The 18,265-nt window shown below is 45.9% G+C and overlaps 1 protein-coding gene across 3 annotated transcripts in view; it reads left to right on the top strand.

The window, feature by feature from the left end:
- The first annotated feature begins 213 nt into the window (after positions 1-213).
- MASP1 (MBL associated serine protease 1) overlaps positions 214-18,265 on the top strand; it is a 55,629-nt gene continuing 37,577 nt past the window's right edge. For all 3 annotated transcript variants that reach the window (XM_075571022.1, XM_075571021.1, XM_075571023.1), the window contains exons 1-2: positions 214-367; positions 5,306-5,531. In XM_075571022.1, coding sequence (XP_075427137.1) covers positions 363-367; positions 5,306-5,531 — 231 coding nt within the window. In that variant the 5' untranslated portion in view covers positions 214-362. The remainder of the gene's footprint in view (positions 368-5,305; positions 5,532-18,265) is intronic.

Below are 18,265 nucleotides of genomic sequence, written 5' to 3'. Positions count from 1 at the left end.
AATGTAACATAGGTTGAACTTGATGGACATATGTCTTTTTTCAACCTCATCATCAACTGTGTAAAATCACATAATAATCATATGTATCAAACCAGGAATGAGATCCCCATCTACCCCTCCAAGAATATCACTCTCCTGGCTGCAGCCAAGGACTCATTTTAAAGTCCCGTCAGGTTTTTTTTTAAGTGTAGAACAGTTACAGACTGGGAGGCGTGACCTGCCTACAGAGTACCAGCACTAACTCCCAGCCACACGACACAGGAGCCTCGGAACAAAGATACAGCCAGGCAGAACAGCTCTGGGGACCAGACAGACACACACACAAAGGAGATACAAGGCAGAAAACAGCACAGGCTGCCAGCATGAGGTTAGTAATGACAGCACAAACTGCCAAGGTGATGGGCAAACTTTACACGCGCAGGAGAAGAGAAGGCGTTCTGATTCTCTGCGCTTGTTACTGCTCTGCTGGGACTCTGGGTAGCTGCAGATAACATAGTTTTATGTTGCTCTGAGGTATTAAAACCAGAGCCTGTGCTGAAATTACAGCAAGCGACCAATAATTTAACCCCGGTGCTGCCGGATGTGCCTGGACCACATTGCTTTGCATCAGGCAGCACCGGGGTTAAATTAGCTGCTTTTCCATCATTTTCTCGACATCCAAAGCAGCCCATATTAGGATAGTTACATAGTAGATGAGGTTGAAAAAAGATATATGTCCATCGAGTACAACCTATATTTGTCACTGTTTGGATAACGGGTGGAAATACATGTTGGATCCATTCAGGTTTCTCCAGCACTGAAGGGGTTAGAACGACGGTCTTTACATTGTCCCAAGTTTTGCCGCACCCTTTGAAGTTAGCGCCTTTGCAGCAATGTATTCTGATTGGTAATTACAGCCCCGGGCCCCTAAATGCTGCTAATCATTAACAGACGTTAAACCTTATTCTATAGCACCCATCAACTCTATAGTAAAGGAGGAATTCATCTGCAACTGACAACTTTGAAACGATCAGAGCACTTTTCTGTGCGCTGCGCGCGTCACTTCTTCAGAGAGAATTCACAGCTCGGCTCCTTTTCCTGCGCCCGATAATAAAATGAAACAACTGGGAAAACCAAGAGAACTTTCCTGTTTAAAACCAACTTCCCAAATTCCTGCACAAGTGCGACCTGCAACTGCACACATAGCAACGCTTAAAATGTTCCCAAAAAAGTTACCAACCTCCATGTTTTCCTTTGCATCATGCTACCGTGTGATAGCGGTGGTTCACATAGACAACATTACCTTGAGCGGGGCTTTCGGGTCAGAATCACCATATCCGCATACTAATACTTTATACTTTACTAATACTTTATACTTTACTAATACTTTATACTTTACTAATACTTTATACTTTACTAGTACTTTATGGAGTTTTGCTGCTGAAATGTGTCAGTTTATTTCTCTGCATTATTCCCCCCTCTTATGCCCGGGTCTGAGCTGGCGTAACTACCTCTAACGATGAAATACACAACGCACTTATCGGACGTATAAAATGCACACCGAGGCCTATATTTATTAATCAGTGCTATTCCGAAAAACAGCTTCCAGCGCCAGAATACCCCTTATGACTTGTTCAGGTGAATGCGTCTTATGGAAAGCGCTGATTAGTACGTGCGCGAAATCCTTCACTTTGTACAAACGTGACAACTAATTGCTAGTGTTTCATACTTTATGTATGCTTCTAATTATCATGTAAGTGTGTTATACTGTATACAAATGTAAATCTAAATCATTTATGGCACTGCTAAAACAAAGATGAATAATCTCATTTACATAAGAATTGTATTGGAGAACACTGACGTTCATAGAAAGAATGTAAGTGAAAATTATTCTTGCAAATGTCTTGAACTTGCTTAGAAATACTCTTTGAAATGCTAAATGCGGTGGAAATGTAATTTCAGGGTTATACCATTCCTGTCATTATACTTATACATTATACACTGGCATTGGAAGCCTCTAGTCCCACTTTCCGAACCTTTTTGAATTTGCAGTAACGTGGAAGCAGTCTGCCAGCAACATCTTGTATAACAGTTTCATGTTTCTTTCATTATTACTCTAATATAAAAATGCAGAATAAATTATATAATACAACTAGTTGAGTGATTGTTTCTAAATCAGACACTGATACAGTACCCACATAGAAACAAACACACACTAATACACAGAGACACTGATACACACACACACACACACACACACACACACACACACACTAATACACACACACACAGATACCGATACACACACACACATACACTAATACACAGAGACCCTGATACACATACACTAATACACAGAGACACTGATTCACACACAGACACACACTCACTGACACACACATTCACTAATACATAGAGACACTGATACACACACACACACACACTGATACACACATACACTAATACACACGCACAGATACCGATACACACACATACACTAACACACAGAGACACTGATACACACATACACACACAGATATTGATACACACATACATTAATACACAGACACTGATATATACACAAACACTAATACACAGAGACACTGATACACATACACAGATATTGATACACACATACATTAATAAACAGACACTAATACACACACACACACACACTAATACACAGAGACACTGATACACATACACACACAGATATTGATACACACATACATTAATACACAGAGACACTGATACACACATAGACTAATATACTCACACAGATACTGATACACACATACACTAATACACAGGCACTAATACACCATCTAAATACAGCCTCACTGATGTATACACCGTTATATAAGATTGTACATGCACACACATGTAGGAAGATACTCACAGACTTGCATGTGCTGTATAGTGTTATGTAAGGCTGTGATTGTGTGTTTGTGTGCTGTATAGTGTTATATAATGCTGTGATTGTGCGTTTGTGTGCTGTATAGTGTTATATAATGCTGTGATTGTGCGTTTGTGTGCTGTATAGTGTTATATAATGCTGTGATTGTGCGTTTGTGTGCTGCATAGTGTTATATAATGCTGTGATTGTGCGTTTGTGTGCTGTATAGTGTTATATAATGCTGTGATTGTGCGTTTGTGTGCTGTATAGTGTTATATAATGCTGTGATTGTGCGTTTGTGTGTTGTATAGTGTTATATAATGCTGTGTTTGTGTGTTTGTGTGCTGTATAGTGTTATATAATGCTGTGATTGTGCGTTTGTGTGCTGTATTGTGTTATATAATGCTGTGATTGTGTGTTTGTGTGTTGTATAGTGTTATATAATGCTGTGATTGTGCGTTTGTGTGCTGTATAGTGTTATATAATGCTGTGATTGTGCGTTTGTGTGTTGTATAGTGTTATATAATGCTGTGTTTGTGTGTTTGTGTGCTGTATAGTGTTATATAATGCTGTGATTGTGCGTTTGTGTGCTGTATTGTGTTATATAATGCTGTGATTGTGCGTTTGTGTGCTGTATAGTGTTATATAATGCTGTGATTGTGCGTTTGTGTGCTGTACTCACACTGGATAAAGACGTGGGTCTTTCAAATCAAATATTATGGGCCCTATCTTAACCACTTAACTGCCAGATACCGTTGCAAAGCAATATTTTGCTGGCCCCTCTCGGAGCAATAGGGCAAACGCCACCTTCAGTGTATATTCTGCTGAAGATAACAGCGCGTGATACATTATCTCACTGTCTCCTTCTCATAGCTCTGACTTGGTCTTTCCTGTCAAAGCCTCTGCACAAAGTCTCAGAAAACATAAAACTTCTCAAACTGACCGCCCGCCAGACTGTGCTTGTTCTTTTGTGTGTCCTATTTGCCTGGGATGTAATTCTTAGCTGTTTTACATAACTTTCAGACAGCGGGGAATCTTTCGAGTAATATCAGCTCGGAACACTATGGTCAGTTTGTTGGATCTGCTCTCCGAGGATCAGTCGTTAAAGTTCAGTTTCACAACATGGTTTTTATTTCTGAAAAACATCCTTTACTTTTCCTTATTTATTCTGGTCACGTGACTCATCGCTAAATTGTCAAGAATGTTTTCTGCTTCAATGAAATATTGAAAACATATTTTTTTTTTTAGCGGTAACTTCACCACAATGCGATGCTCTAAAAACAGCCCCTGCTATTTCTGCTGCAAATAATTAAACACATATTATGATTTGTACAAATGGGTAACACGTGTGTAACATGTACAGATTATTTGTCAGAGATATTTTTACCTCCCGAGGATATTTTACATAGTGAAAGGGAGAAGTAATTTGGTGCAGAGAGATTTGACACATTTGTGGAGCACAGCTGTGTCACATGTCAGGAGAAGTTTCCCACATCTGGGGCAGATTGTTAAATTATTGCATCACCTTCAATTTAGCAGATTTTTTTGACTGGGATTAAAGGGAGATGTTCTGCACAGAGGCTCTGAATTTTATACATTTTATAATCTGTGTGTCATATAAAAATTGCCTTAGTACAATGCTCTCCAACCTATTTTTGGTTAAGGAACCCTAAGTCAAATTCTGAGGAAATCCCAACCCTCTCTAATAGCAACTCTGAGATCAGATGCATTGTAAGGAACCCAAACCCTCTCTAATAGCGTGTGAGATCAGATGCATTGTAAGGAACCCCAACCCTCTCTAATAGCGTGTGAGATCAGATGCATTGTAAGGAACCCCAACCCTCTCTAATAGCGCGTCTGAGATCAGATGCATTGTAAGGAACTCCAACCCTCTCTAATAGCGTGTCTGGGATCAGATGCATTGTAAGGAACCCCAACCCTCTCTAATAGCTTGTGAGATCAGATGCATTGTAAGGAACCCCAACCCTCTCTAATAGCGCGTCTGAGATCAGATGCATTGCAAGGAACCCCAACCCTCTCTAATAGCGCGTCTGAGATCAGATGCATTGTAAGGAACCCCAACCCTCTCTAATAGTGTGTCTGAGATCAGATGCATTGTAAGGAACCCCAACCCTCTCTAATAGTGCGCCTTGTACATTCTTCTGTATTGGATACAATTGTCAAATAATCAGAAAATTGCAGGGAACCTTTTAGGGATGTCTGGGGAACCCAAAGGTTCCTAGGAACCCTGGTTGAAAAACACTGCCTTAATATTTATACAGTAGCTCCCATCATTTGATACATCCGATTATATAATGAGAACCTCAAAACGTCTTCATAACGCCTCCAACGTACACGTCCTACAGCACAAACTGGAGCGCAGTACTGTACCTCCATATACATTGTATCCCTCTCCTGCTTGTCCCTTAGGCTCGTGCTGCCCTTCTCTACCTTCCTGTGGCTGCTCTCGGACGCTCACGTCACGCTGCTGACCGGAATGTTTGGTGAGATTCAAACACCGAATTTTCCAGAATCTTATCCCAGTGACTCGGAGAGGACCTGGAACATCACGGTCCCCGAGGGATTCCGACTCAAACTCTACTTCATGCACTTTGACCTGGAGCCCTCGTACCTCTGCGAGTATGATTATGCCAAGGTAACACATTAGCACGTTATAATAATAAGTCGGTGTGATAATGGGGGTATCAAAGGGGCCACAGGGAAAAACACATTGTAATGGCCATTAAGGACAAAAGGATTGTGATAGGACTTGCACACATATATACACAGTCTCAGGTATACATTCCCCTGGGAAACTGTAAATAAATGCATACGTACAATCATACACATACTGCACATATCTGAAGAAGCTCCTCACCCCTACCACACGCAGCACTTATCACCTGAGATCTGACTCCAAAAGACTGTTCATGGTCTCAAGGTTCAGCAAAGTATCCGGCCGCTCCTCCTCTTACCGTGCACCCCAAAACTGGAACAGTCTACCGGAGACTCACAGCCGAAACCAGTCTAAATTCTTTCAAAACTAAAGCTGTCACACATTTTAATCTGGTCTGTAAGTGTTACATACGCCTATAATATATATTATCTCTAACTGTGCATGCAATGTCTTGTATATAATGTATACCCCTGTTCACTTATGTAACTATGTATTATTTGTTATCATAACTCTGTGCCCAGGACATACATGAAGACGAGAGGTAACTCTCAATGTATTACTTCTGGTAAAACATTTTATAAATAACATACAGATGTAGCTGGGGGGGGAGGAGGGAGGGGGAGGGGGTGCTTTGCCTCTCTGGTCAAATCAGACATAGAACCACAGTTCAATTGCACTTTAACCTCTGCCTAGAGATAGGTTACAGCTGGGGTGGCCAACTCCAGTCCTCAACGGCCACCAACAGGTCAGGTGTTCAGGATGAACCTGCTTCAGCATAATTGTCTTAGTCGTTGACTGAGCCACCTGTGCTGAAGCAGGGATACCCTGTAAACCTGACCTGTTGGTACATCGAAGACTGGACTTGGGAACCTCTGGGTTACAGTAACAATGAATATTTAAGTTGGACAAGTGGTGTCCAACTCCAGTCTTCAAGGGCCACCAACAGGTCAGGTTTTCAGGATATCCCTGCTACAGCATACGTGGCTCAATCATAATGACTGAGTCACTGATTGAACCACTTGTGCTGAAGCAGGGATATCCTGAAAACCTGACCTGTTGGTGGAGTTGACCACCCCCGAGTTAGACTATTTTGAGAGTTGTCAGAGGGGCACTCGTTGTTACTCTGGTTCTCAAGGAGTTATATATTAGTACAGACACAAAATATACCAAGTGCAACAGAATTATAATATAAGGACATTGTCATTGCAATGTTTCAGTGCAAACAAGGCATTTATTATTTATTAGAACCCCATACATGCAAAATAAAGATTTCACTACAGTGTACGTGGGAAGTCAGGAAATCCATGGCCGTTTATTTACAGTGTCTGGGTACTTATCTCTCGCAAGGTCCGTTCCAGGGAATGTGGCACAGAGAGATGTCCTCAGCCCTGGAATAAACACAAAGGTCTCCGGGCTCAGTTAATATTTGCTCTTTCTTGCTCACTGATTGATGTTCTGTCCGGAGAGGAGGCCGCTAATGAAATGTTTTTTCTTGGGGTGGATAACGGTGTAAACATTTTTCGTATAATTGACAGCTTTACGAAATCACTTCTGGAAGACTGTCCTGTCCTGCAAACTGAAAGAGAGGGTCAGAGAGAGTGAGGGAGAGGGTCAGGGAGAAGGTCAGGGTGAGGGAGAGAGGGTCAGAGAGAGGGTCAGAGAGAGAGTCAGAGAGAGAGTCAGAGAGGGAGTCAGAGAGAGGGTCAGAGAGGGAGTCAGAGAGGGATCAGAAAGGGTCAGAGAGAGAGTCAGAAAGGGTCAGAGAGAGGGTCAGAGAGAGGGTCAGAGAGAGGGTCAGAAAGGGTCAGAGAGAGGGTCAGAGAGGGAGTCAGAGAGGGATCAGAAAGGGTCAGAGAGAGAGTCAGAAAGGGTCAGAGAGAGGGTCAGAGAGAGGGTCAGAGAAAGGGTCAGAGAGAGAGTCAGAGAGGGTCAGAGAGAGAGTGAGAGAGGGTCAGAGACAGAGTGAGAGAGGGTCAGAGAGAGAGAATATAGGCAATACTGAATTACTTCATATAGGTACAGCACACTGGCAATCTTAAAATAGTTTGCCTAACATTACTTGGGACATTTAATGCTAAATATCAATGTAACCCTTTAAATGACAGATTATCCTCACTGCGCATGTCCCTTATCTGTATAGTTTATTTGCACCATTAATACCTCTTCATACTGTCACTCTCCCTCTCACAAACCGTCTGCAATCACCACAATAGTATTCGGCATAACATTTTCGCTAGATAACAGCTAAATTTAGTGACTTCTGCCCGAATTTAGCAAACATGGCAGTACAGTATATAACGGGTCATGTGACACACCGCCATGTGCTTCTGTGTTGGTGTTGGGTGGGTTAGGAAGCAAAAGGGCATAGGAGAGAGTGTCAGAGAGAGAGAGTCTGAGACACAGAGAGAGTCAGAGAGAGTGAGTGTCAGAGAGAGAGAGTCTGTGACAGAGTCAGAGAGAGAGAGAGTCTGAGACACAGAGAGAGTCAGAGAGAGTGAGAGTGTCAGAGAGAGTGAGAGTGTCAGAGAGAGTGAGTGTCAGAGAGAGTGAGAGTGTCAGAGAGAGTGAGAGTGTCAGAGAGAGTGAGAGTGTCAGAGAGAGTGAGAGTGTCAGAGAGAGTGAGAGTGTCAGAGAGAGTGAGAGTGTCAGAGAGAGTGAGAGTGTCAGAGAGAGTGAGAGTGTCAGAGAGAGTGAGAGTGTCAGAGAGAGTGAGAGTGTCAGAGAGAGTGAGAGTGTCAGAGAGAGTGAGAGTGTCAGAGAGAGTGAGAGTGTCAGAGAGATTGAGAGTGTCAGAGAGAGTGTGAGTGTCAGAGAGAGAGTGAGTGTCAGAGAGAGAGTGAGTGTAAGAGAGAGAGAGTGAGTGAGTGTCAGAGAGTGAGAGAGTCAGTGAGAGAGAGAGCTTGTTAGAGAGAGAGCGCATCAGAGAGAGCACCTGCGAGAGAGAGCGTCAGAGAGTGTGAGCATCAGAGAGAGCATCAGAGAGAGAGAAAGCGAGAGTGTCAGAGAGTCACGATGAGAGGCTTATGAGTGTGCCTAAGAGACTAATTGCCCCTAACTTGATGAGATTGGGGTAGATGTTGCTGTGCTAAGTGCCACTCTAGGAGATGTCCTGCTCCTCCCCTATTGGTGCTATCTATGCTGCACCACCCACCAAATATTGTCACCTTCGCCATGGTACTCCTCTCACACCTGTCCCTAGGGTATGTGCCGACATCATATGCAGCTTCCTATTGGCCCATGTGACCCGGGGGCTTTAAACCCTAAGGTTGTGCCTCAGTTGTTGACTGAACCCCTGATTGCGTCTCCTGTGCTGAAGCAGGGATATCCTTAAAACCTGACCTGTTGGTGACCCTTGAGGACTGCATTTGGCCACCTGTGAAGTAGTGTTTCTAGTGTGGGACTCGGGAGTACATCCAGCGATAGGTTCTTCCCTCTCACTTACGAGGTGCCAGTAACACACAGTTCTTTCTGGACAACCTGTTCTGCCCTTGTGCCCTGATTTTCACACAACCTCCCCCCCCCCCCCCAAACCCCCCACCCCCCAACAACATCATGACTACTTTTGGGAGCAGAGAGGGGGATGCAGACGATGATAATAAAATCTCACTTTGAGTTTAATTTCTCTCAGGTCTAGAAGGCTGCTGGTGTCCACCTAACACGGCTGATTTATTAGTTGTAGCAGAATGTTTTCGCTAGGCTCCCACTAGAGTCCTTTTCTGTCATGGCTAGAGATGGGCGAATTTTTGGGGCGCAGTTGGATCTGCAGCGGATTGGCCGGTTGCTTTGGTCCGATGATTTCAGCAGATCCATTTCAAAAACGGTGATTTTTGTTTTGCGACTTTTTTTAATGATTATTACCAATACACTCCGTGGATTCTACAGATACGTCCACGGGTTGTATCCAATGGCGGATTCTGATGACTCCACGTGGTTTACAACCGACCACGTCCGTTCGTGGTTCTTACTCCGCAAAACGGATTTTGGGGGGAAAAATGCGAGAATATCCGGGTAACTGATTTGACGGATTCATCCTTCTCTAGTCATCACCATCAATACCACCGCCACCACGCCCACCACGCCCATGCCACCTTCCCAACTCTCCCCTTTTGCCAGTATCTGTATTAATACCCCCAACCCGAATGGTGTGTGCCCCCAATGCAGTAAGATAAATTGATGCAAAATGTGAAGAAGAAACAACCGCTGGATAATTTAAGAGCGGATCTGGTAATGTGTAATAATGGACGATGACTTTTTTATGCTTGGTGATCTTTTTGTGACTTGTACATTTTCTGAATTATTTTTGTGAAAAGTGATCAGGGAATTTCGCCTGATTTGCTAAATCCCGCAAAAGATCACACATAAACTCGCTAACCCACAGCTGCGCACACCCTTATAAACGGACCTCTTTAGCCTTTTAACTCGGAGTCCCCGTGCAGAGAAACCAATGGAAACTGTAAACGGTTTCCTGCTGAGCTCTGACAATACTCCGGGCTTAGTCCTGCCGGAATGGAGCCCCCCTCCAAAGCAAAGCTCTATTATTCTCTTTATGTCTCTCTCTCTCACAGCTTGTATAACCCTTGCCCTTAAAACATTAGTTGGGCCTATGTATATCAAGCCGGGCTGTATAATTTCTGTGATAACAAGTTCCCATAGAAGCAAAACAGGCTCAATATCAGCCGGCTCCCTTTGTCTGCCTCTGCTCTCTCTGCCTTGGGAGAGACCTGTAAATCCATCCTTTGTCCCACTGAGAGATATTAGCTTTATTGGCTCTCCCCGGCCAAGCCTTGGATTTCTTTGCAGGTCTTTGTGGAACGTGCTTGAAGCTAAAGCCTTCATTTCATTTTATGGATAATATTGTGGGAATTTTTCTCCCAGGGTTTGGGAAAGATTTGAGGAGCCAGTAACAGAGGCTAATAGAGCATGGAATAATACCCTGAAGGAGTGGCTGGGTGCTGGTGACGCTGCCTTTAAAGAGAGTGAGACCAGTTGGAAACCTAGGGTCAGCTCCTTGTGACCAAAAGTAGATTTTAAACTGTATGGGGCAGGGACTCCCTAGTACAATTCTATGTACTGAGCTGCGTATATTGCCAAGAGGGCCACCAACAGAGATCTTGGGGTCCAGGACAAATAAAAGGGAGCATGACCACCCCACTGTTAATCCCTCCACCCTATGGTAAATTCGGGTCCCATGGGGGGTAGTTATAGACCTGGGGTATGGGGGTAGTTATAGACCTGAGTGTGATCCTCACAGAGGCTCAGGAACCCACTATACTGCCTGGAATCCACCATTACATATTTATTTTGGTGAACCCCTTAGAAAACACTGCTATAGACACATACTGTAGCATCGGGCGAGGTGAGACACTTTCTACAATAAATACCTTTTTCTTTAAAATAACCCGAAATTCCGCGGACCATTTTGACAAAACCAATCCCATACTAAACATTCACATGCAGATTGCATACTTAAAAACCAGGGCGGATTTATTCAAAGCAGTCATTGAATACAACCCATGAAGAAAGAAAAACTGGGCACCGCTGGTGCTAGAGAAGGAGGCTGGTCTGGAGTAAAATCAATAAACTTTATTGGGCATGTATGCCAAGGTTAAAACAGCACATAAATGTTCCCTGACGCGTTTCCCACATCTATTTATCTTATTTCCCCCTCTTCTCTTCTCTCACACATGCTATTCTCTTTATTTACTCCCCCATGTATTTATCCCCCCCCCCCCTTCGACAGCCTTGCTTGCAGATATACTGTTAGTAGGCAGTGTGCACTGCAACCCATCAGCTGGTTTGGCTCACACTGATAGAGCTGTTATACTGAGTAACGGAGATTGTGTGGGGTTCAACTTCTGATCCTGTTGGGTCTAACACCATACCTTATTCCTCATATGTGCTGGGAGAAGCCAGCGGAATCACTTCCTGCAGTTAGTACAGTTTTATTTATTGTAAAACTAGCTGATATACCCGGCGTTGCCCGGAGGCCGTGAGGGGGGGTGTGAAAGGCAGGGGGGGGGCGTGAAAGGCAGGGGGGGGCGTGAAAGGCAGGGGGGGGCGTGAAAGGCAGGGGGGGGGCGTGAAAGGCAGGGGGGGCGTGAAAGGCGGGGTGGGGGCATGAAAGGCAGGGGGGGGCGACACACACACAGTGTGACACACACACACACACAGTGTCACACACACACACACACACACAGTGTCACACACACACACACAGTGTCACACACACACACACACACACAGTGTCACACACACACACACACACACAGTGTCACACACACACACAGTGTCACACACACACAGTGTCACACACACACACAGTCACACAGACACACAGTGACACACACACACACACACGTCACCTAGAGCGACACACACGCGACACCTACCTCTACTTCCGGCCGCTGCCATCTTCTCACTCGGCGCCGCGAGGGAAGAAAGGTGTCCTTCCGGTTGCGCCGCCATCTTAGGTGCCGCGAGGGAGGAAGGGGGTCCGCTGCCTGTTCCCCCGCCGGGGATGGAGATGAGGCGCCGCGAGGGAGGAAGGGGGTCCGCTGCCTGTTCCCCCGCCGGGGATGGAGATGAGGCGCCGCGAGGGAGGAAGGGGGTCCGCTGCCTGTTCCCCCGCCGGGATGGAGATGAGGCGCCGCGAGGGAGGAAGGGGGTCCGCTGCCTGTTCCCCCGCCGGGGATGGAGATGAGGCGCCGCGAGGGAGGAAGGGGGTCCGCTGCCTGTTCCCCCGCCGGGGATGGAGATGAGGGGAGCACCGGGAGAGGTGAGCGGAGGGGGTGTAATGTGCGCGCGTGTGCACAGGGACAATAAAGGTAATGGACGCGTGCGGGCGGTGTAATGTGCGCGGCGGCGGGCATATATGAGCGGTTTACACGGGTATGTGGCCAGAGAGCGGGATGAAAAGAGATGATGTGCACAGGGACAATAAAGGTAATGGGTGAGTGTGAATGTGTGGAATGTGTAAGATGTGTGTGTGTGTACACAGGGGTGAGAGTGTGTGTGTGTGTGTGTGTGTACACAGGGGTGAGAGTGTGTGTGTGTGTGTGTGTACACAGGCCTGACAGTGTGTGTGTGTACACAGGGCTGACAGTGTGTGTGTGTGTGTGTGTGTGTGTGTGTGTGTGTGTGTGTGTGTGTGTGTGTGTGTGTGTGTGTACAGGTTGTTGTTTCACAGGGGTGAGTGTGAATGTGTGTGTACACAGGGGTGACAGTGTGTGTGTGTGTGTGTGTGTGTGTACAGGGTTGAGTGTGAGTGTGTGTACAGTGTTGAGTGTGACACTGAGTGTGTGAGTGTGAGGGGGTGACTGTGTGTACAGGGTTGTGTGTGAGTGTGGGGGGTGACAGTGTGATATGTCAACTTACCAAAGAGTCCTCAGAGGTTCTGGGCGTGTGGTGTGACTGCATGTGTGTGAGAGTGAAGGAGGTGATGTCACAGTGGGGCGTACCTCTTGGCCAATGAGAGTCACGGACCAATCAGATTCACCGCAGATAGCACTAACCTCACTAACCATTCGATTTTATATATTGTAAAATAAAGTATTTTAATTCAGTATGTGTGTGGCAGATGGCACAGTGAATATTTTTGTCCCTGTTCTGTTATACCGTAGCCAACTTTGTGCATATCCTTCATGTAGCACCAGCGTGAGTGCTCATACCTGTAGTAGCTCCCTCCCCATGGCTTCCTTTAAAAGCAGGCCACTTCCACTTCCTGGGTGACAGGTTACTGTTCCTTGTGGAGCACACCTGAGATACCTGTGAGATACGCTAATAGCTGGATTAGTTACCTGTGTGCGCAGTGAGCAGCTCAAAAATTTGATGTGACAAAATACTACCCAGCAGCTTTTTTAGCTCACACTGCTAGAGCTGTGGTCTAGGAAATGCTGTGACTGTGGGTTCTAGTCCTGCTGGGTCTGACACCATTCCAGTCATTAGGTTGGTGCCTTAGGCTTATTATCGACTCTATCTAGTTGGTATGGAAATCCTTTTAGGACGGGTGGGACGGGACTCATTTAAATATACTTTGCATAGTCATTAGCATATCTCCCAGGGTACCTCAGGTGTGCTCCTTTTTCAGCACAGACATCTCTCCCTAACAGATTCTTAAACATCCGTCTGGAACGGATTGTTCTTTGTCACTGATTTTTTTTTTTAAATGCGGGTTGCTCTTTTGGAGAGTGATTCGTGGATCCAAAGGAACCGGCGGATCCAAAGGAACCAGCTGATTTGAGGCGGATCCTAATCCGCAAAAAAAAAATCACCCTTCTCTAGTGGAGAACATAAATTGACAAGAGTTGTCATTTTCATTCTCCTCTCACATTCTCCCCAGAGGTGGCTGCTGACATCATTGTAAAGTGTGTTGGATGTGAAAGATCCTTTATGGTATTTAATAGGATGCTGTCCACATGTGTAAGGACTACAATTGTATTTGAATATATATGCTGGGTGATAATGGTGAAAGGCGGGGTTGCAGACCTGTCTAAGACATGCAAATGAGCACACAGTAATATTTCCATTTTCTATATATATACACACACACACACACACACACACACACACACATATTGTGATGTCTCCATCACAGCATAGGATCTTGTGTCCCAGATTAAGGCAGGAAACATAGTATTTCTCTATATGGCGTTTATTTACAAGGATTAAATAATACACTAACAGGCCCACATCCCTTTAAGTCAAAACAAAATCATAAAACAAACGCCTACTCCTCTTAGGAGACTAACTACACATTCAGCTTCAACCCTTACTAACTGGATGGACAGCTAACCTGGTTACCACCCCAAAACAGGTACTATTACAGTTAACCATATATATAGTCTCTGCACACAGCAATATAGGGTTTCTCTTATCTGTTATTCCAACGTTTGGAGCAGACATCTCCGCTTCAGCACAGTCTCACATCCTTCCTTTCTAGGGGAGCTTGGCCCCACGAGAGCTCAGAGAATCTCTCCTCTGTAAATCCAATGTTAAGGACAGGACATCCGCTTAAGCACAGTCTTGCATCCTTCCTTCTTCTTCCTGGGATTAACAACCCAGGCAGTCCAAGAGGACAGTGATGGTATCACATATACCCCTACCCATCATACCATTGTCCTGTGACGCGGCCCGTGCACTATTCCCGTGCACCAGCCTCTTGGTTAGAGACGTCTGACATCATCTCTTCTTTTTCCTTGCCTTCCAGTTGAAGAGTTTTTCCTTCAGGGCAAGAACTGGGTCTTCTGGGCCTGCAGACTGGTACTTCGATACTTTCTTGTCTTTCACTTGTTTGATTTTAGCGTTGAAGCGCTGCTTTTGATGTGTTACTTTTTGGAAAAGTTCCTGAGCATCCTGCAGTCTGTTGGCTATCTCTGCAAGCACAGCCCGGATTCTATCCCGCTCTGTGACCTTGATCTGCAAATCCTGAAGATGCATCTCCGTCTTCTTCCTCCTGTGCTCAGAGTCTCCCTTACCCTGCAGAAGAGCCTTGAACTCATTGGTCAGCTCATTGCGTTCTCTCGCCAGTGACTGTTTGACCTTCTCTTGTAAAGACAGTAACAGTCAGCATTGTTTAGCGGCGATGGCTTTTGGACCTTTCTCCATCAGCGTACCTTCAGCGTTTGAGACTAGAGACCGGTCATTCACCACAAGTTCTGTGTTTGGTTCCACACTATTTATCTTCAGCACTTCAACTTGGGCGGGATTCTTATTAACCCCAAGTGCCTCCCATCACTTGTCCCATCTGGCCTTTTGTTAGAATAAACTGCACTCACAACTCTCTGTTCCTCGATGGGTCATCAGGATGTTATTGATGCCGATACACGGAAACTCTCCTCCTCCTTTGCACCACGCTGATGAATGAATGATAACTGACTGACCGTTCTGTTCTGACTGAAGAATGATAACTCCTCTTAGCTTCAGCATTTATAGCTCCCTAACACTCTGTGCATTATGATGTCCTGATGAGCTCATGTGACCTGACAATGCTGTGATCAGTTGCCTAGCTATCTAAAGGCAGCCTGTATTCTGACCAATGAATACTTCTGATCCAGGCAAATGGCAGCAGCTGAAACTTAGCCACACCCTCCCATTCTGATGTCACTGATGACCTCATTGTGTTCGGGCCATAATGTTCCGCTCAGTTGCACGTAAACTAGCTAAAGTACCCGGCTTCTCACGTTGACTTGAAACTGTGACTCAATCGATAATTGTGTCCTCTTTAACCTGATCAATAATTCCACCTTCCAATAAGTGAGGCTGCACCCCCAACCCCCAGTCACTGAAACTCCCACCCCAAATGATAGTGACATACACTCTCTTCACTGACACTCCCTCAGTGACCTTCCCTCTCAGTGACACTCACACCCCTTCAGTGACCTTTCTCCCTCCCCCTGTTTCTCACTCCCCCTTTTCCCCTCTTTAACTCTTCCTCCCCCCTTACACCCTCACCTCTCCCCCCTCACTCCCTTATACCCCCACCTCTCCCCCTCACACTCTTACACCTCCACCTTTCACCCTTCCTCTTACACCCCCATCTCTCTCCCCTCTTATACCACCGCCCGGTCTCTCCCCGATAGGAATGTTCGGAAGGCCGCTGGCTCAGCGCGGTGACCAAATACATGCTTCACTGCAAAGCAAAAGTCAATCAGCTGCCTCCCAAAATAAAAAAATAACCCTCAGGTGCATGCCCCTAGGGTGTCCTTAGTACGCATGCATCATTTCGGGTCTCTAGGTTTCATGGTTTTGGAGGTATGGTGCTGACAGACAGACAGACAGACAGGCTCTTTTATTACAGATAGAAATAGCCGTGTTAGTCCAGTTGCCATAGTGCAGAATAAGTGGAGTACTTTAGTATTAGGTGATTATTATATCATACAATATCAATTGTTAGCCCAGATAAAAAAGGTATCACCTAATAGCAGGGCTGCCACCTTCTACTGAAGGCCAACCCGGAGAAAATGTAAAAAAAAAATCCCTTACTTGGTGCGGAGTGCTGCGCGTGGTGCGGAGTGCTGCGGCTTGGTGCGGAGTGCTGCGGCTTGGTGCGGAGTGCTGCGGCGTGGTGCGGAGTGCTGCGGCTTGGTGCGGAGTGCTGCGCGTGGTGCGGAGTGCTGCGGAGTGCTGCGGCGTGGTGCGGAGTGCTGCGGCTTGGTGCGGAGTGCTGCGGCGTGGTGCGGCGTGGTGCGGAGTGCTGCGGCGTGGTGCGGAGTGCTGCGGCTTGGTGCGGAGTGCTGCGGCTTGGTGCGGAGTGCTGCGGAGTGCTGCGGCGTGGTGCGGAGTGCTGCGGCTTGGTGCGGAGTGCTGCGGCGTGGTGCGGCGTGCTGCGGCGTGGTGCGGTGTGGCGTGGTGCGGTGTGGTGTGGCGTGGTGCGGTGTGGTGTGGCGTGGTGCGGCGTGGTGCGGCGTGCTGCGGCGTGGTGCGGTGTGGTGTGGCGTGGTGCGGTGTGGTGTGGCGTGGTGTGGCGTGGTGCGGTGTGGTGTGGCGTGGTGCGGCGTGCTGCGGCGGCGCATCTCGGCATCCTGCTGGAACTCCCCCTCCAACTGCAGTGAACATGGCTGCGCGGCATTGCCACGACAACAGGACACTATGTGACGTCGTGACACTACACGGCGTCACGTAGATTCATGATGTCACGTAGCGTCCCGTTGTCATGGCAACGCGGCGTCAAAAGCCATGTTCACTGCAGTTGGAGGGGGAATTGCAAAAGAATACCAGAGAATGCCGGAGACGCCGCCACAGCACGCCACACCCCGCCGCCACTCGGAGATTGACAGGCTAAACCCAGTGCCCGAATGTTAAATGTCCTTAAATTCGCTTTTTCTGTAGATTCACATCAGTATAACAGAATTCAGCATTCTTGTCGTTTGCACACAAAAACAAAACGTTTATTTTGAAAATAATTACTTACATACAAAAATAGTAAGAATGACGATGGTGATGTTTCAAATAGATTGATATTCTTAAGAATAGTTGCACATAGTAACCTTCTTTCTGTTAATATTCTCTTCAGGTATTAACATGTCCTTTTCTCCTCTTCATGGTATTATCAATCTGGCCTGGTCTTTCTGCGTCTGGCCTATCTTCTCTCCATCCTTCCTTTCTAAACTCACTAAGCTCACTGCTGTATTTATCCATAAAGACCCACCCAGTCAGCCATTTTAACCTTTAAGATGTTATATCCCAACATGGTATTCACCTACATTACTGATGTCATATGAACTACTTCTGAACATATAAGTAGTTTCAAACTTACTGAATTGAAAAGTCTTATGCAGCATTTTTCCCAGTTAGGACTTGCAGCTGTTCAACAACTTGAGGCCACGAATTGACCTTTTGGGTCAATTCTGTCTGTCAGAATAGATCTGACCTTTCACTTAGAATACTGCACATGTAACAATAACTGAATACACAATCAGATAATATATAGATATGAAGGAAAGTCCAGACTATTATACTGTATACTTTAACATTCTGCCTTTGATAACAGATTCATTCATTACAATATAATTATTGCTAAATTGGATTTCTTACACCGAAACCCGGAGTTTCCAGGTCAATCCCGGTGAGGTGGCAGCCCTGCCTAATACTGAAGTACTCCTTCACTCTGCACTATTCCTCCCTTAATAGCACGGAGCCTGGGGCAGCTCGTGAAGGCTTCTTTATAAAAGATTTCTCAATAGACTCTAGGTGGCAAGTTATGAGATAAATGAGTG

The sequence above is a fragment of the Ascaphus truei genome, chromosome 14, assembly GCF_040206685.1.
Source record: "Ascaphus truei isolate aAscTru1 chromosome 14, aAscTru1.hap1, whole genome shotgun sequence".
Taxonomy (NCBI): domain Eukaryota; kingdom Metazoa; phylum Chordata; class Amphibia; order Anura; family Ascaphidae; genus Ascaphus; species Ascaphus truei.
The sequence above is the reverse complement of the archived record's forward strand: the minus strand, read 5'-3'. Positions and strand labels throughout refer to the sequence as shown.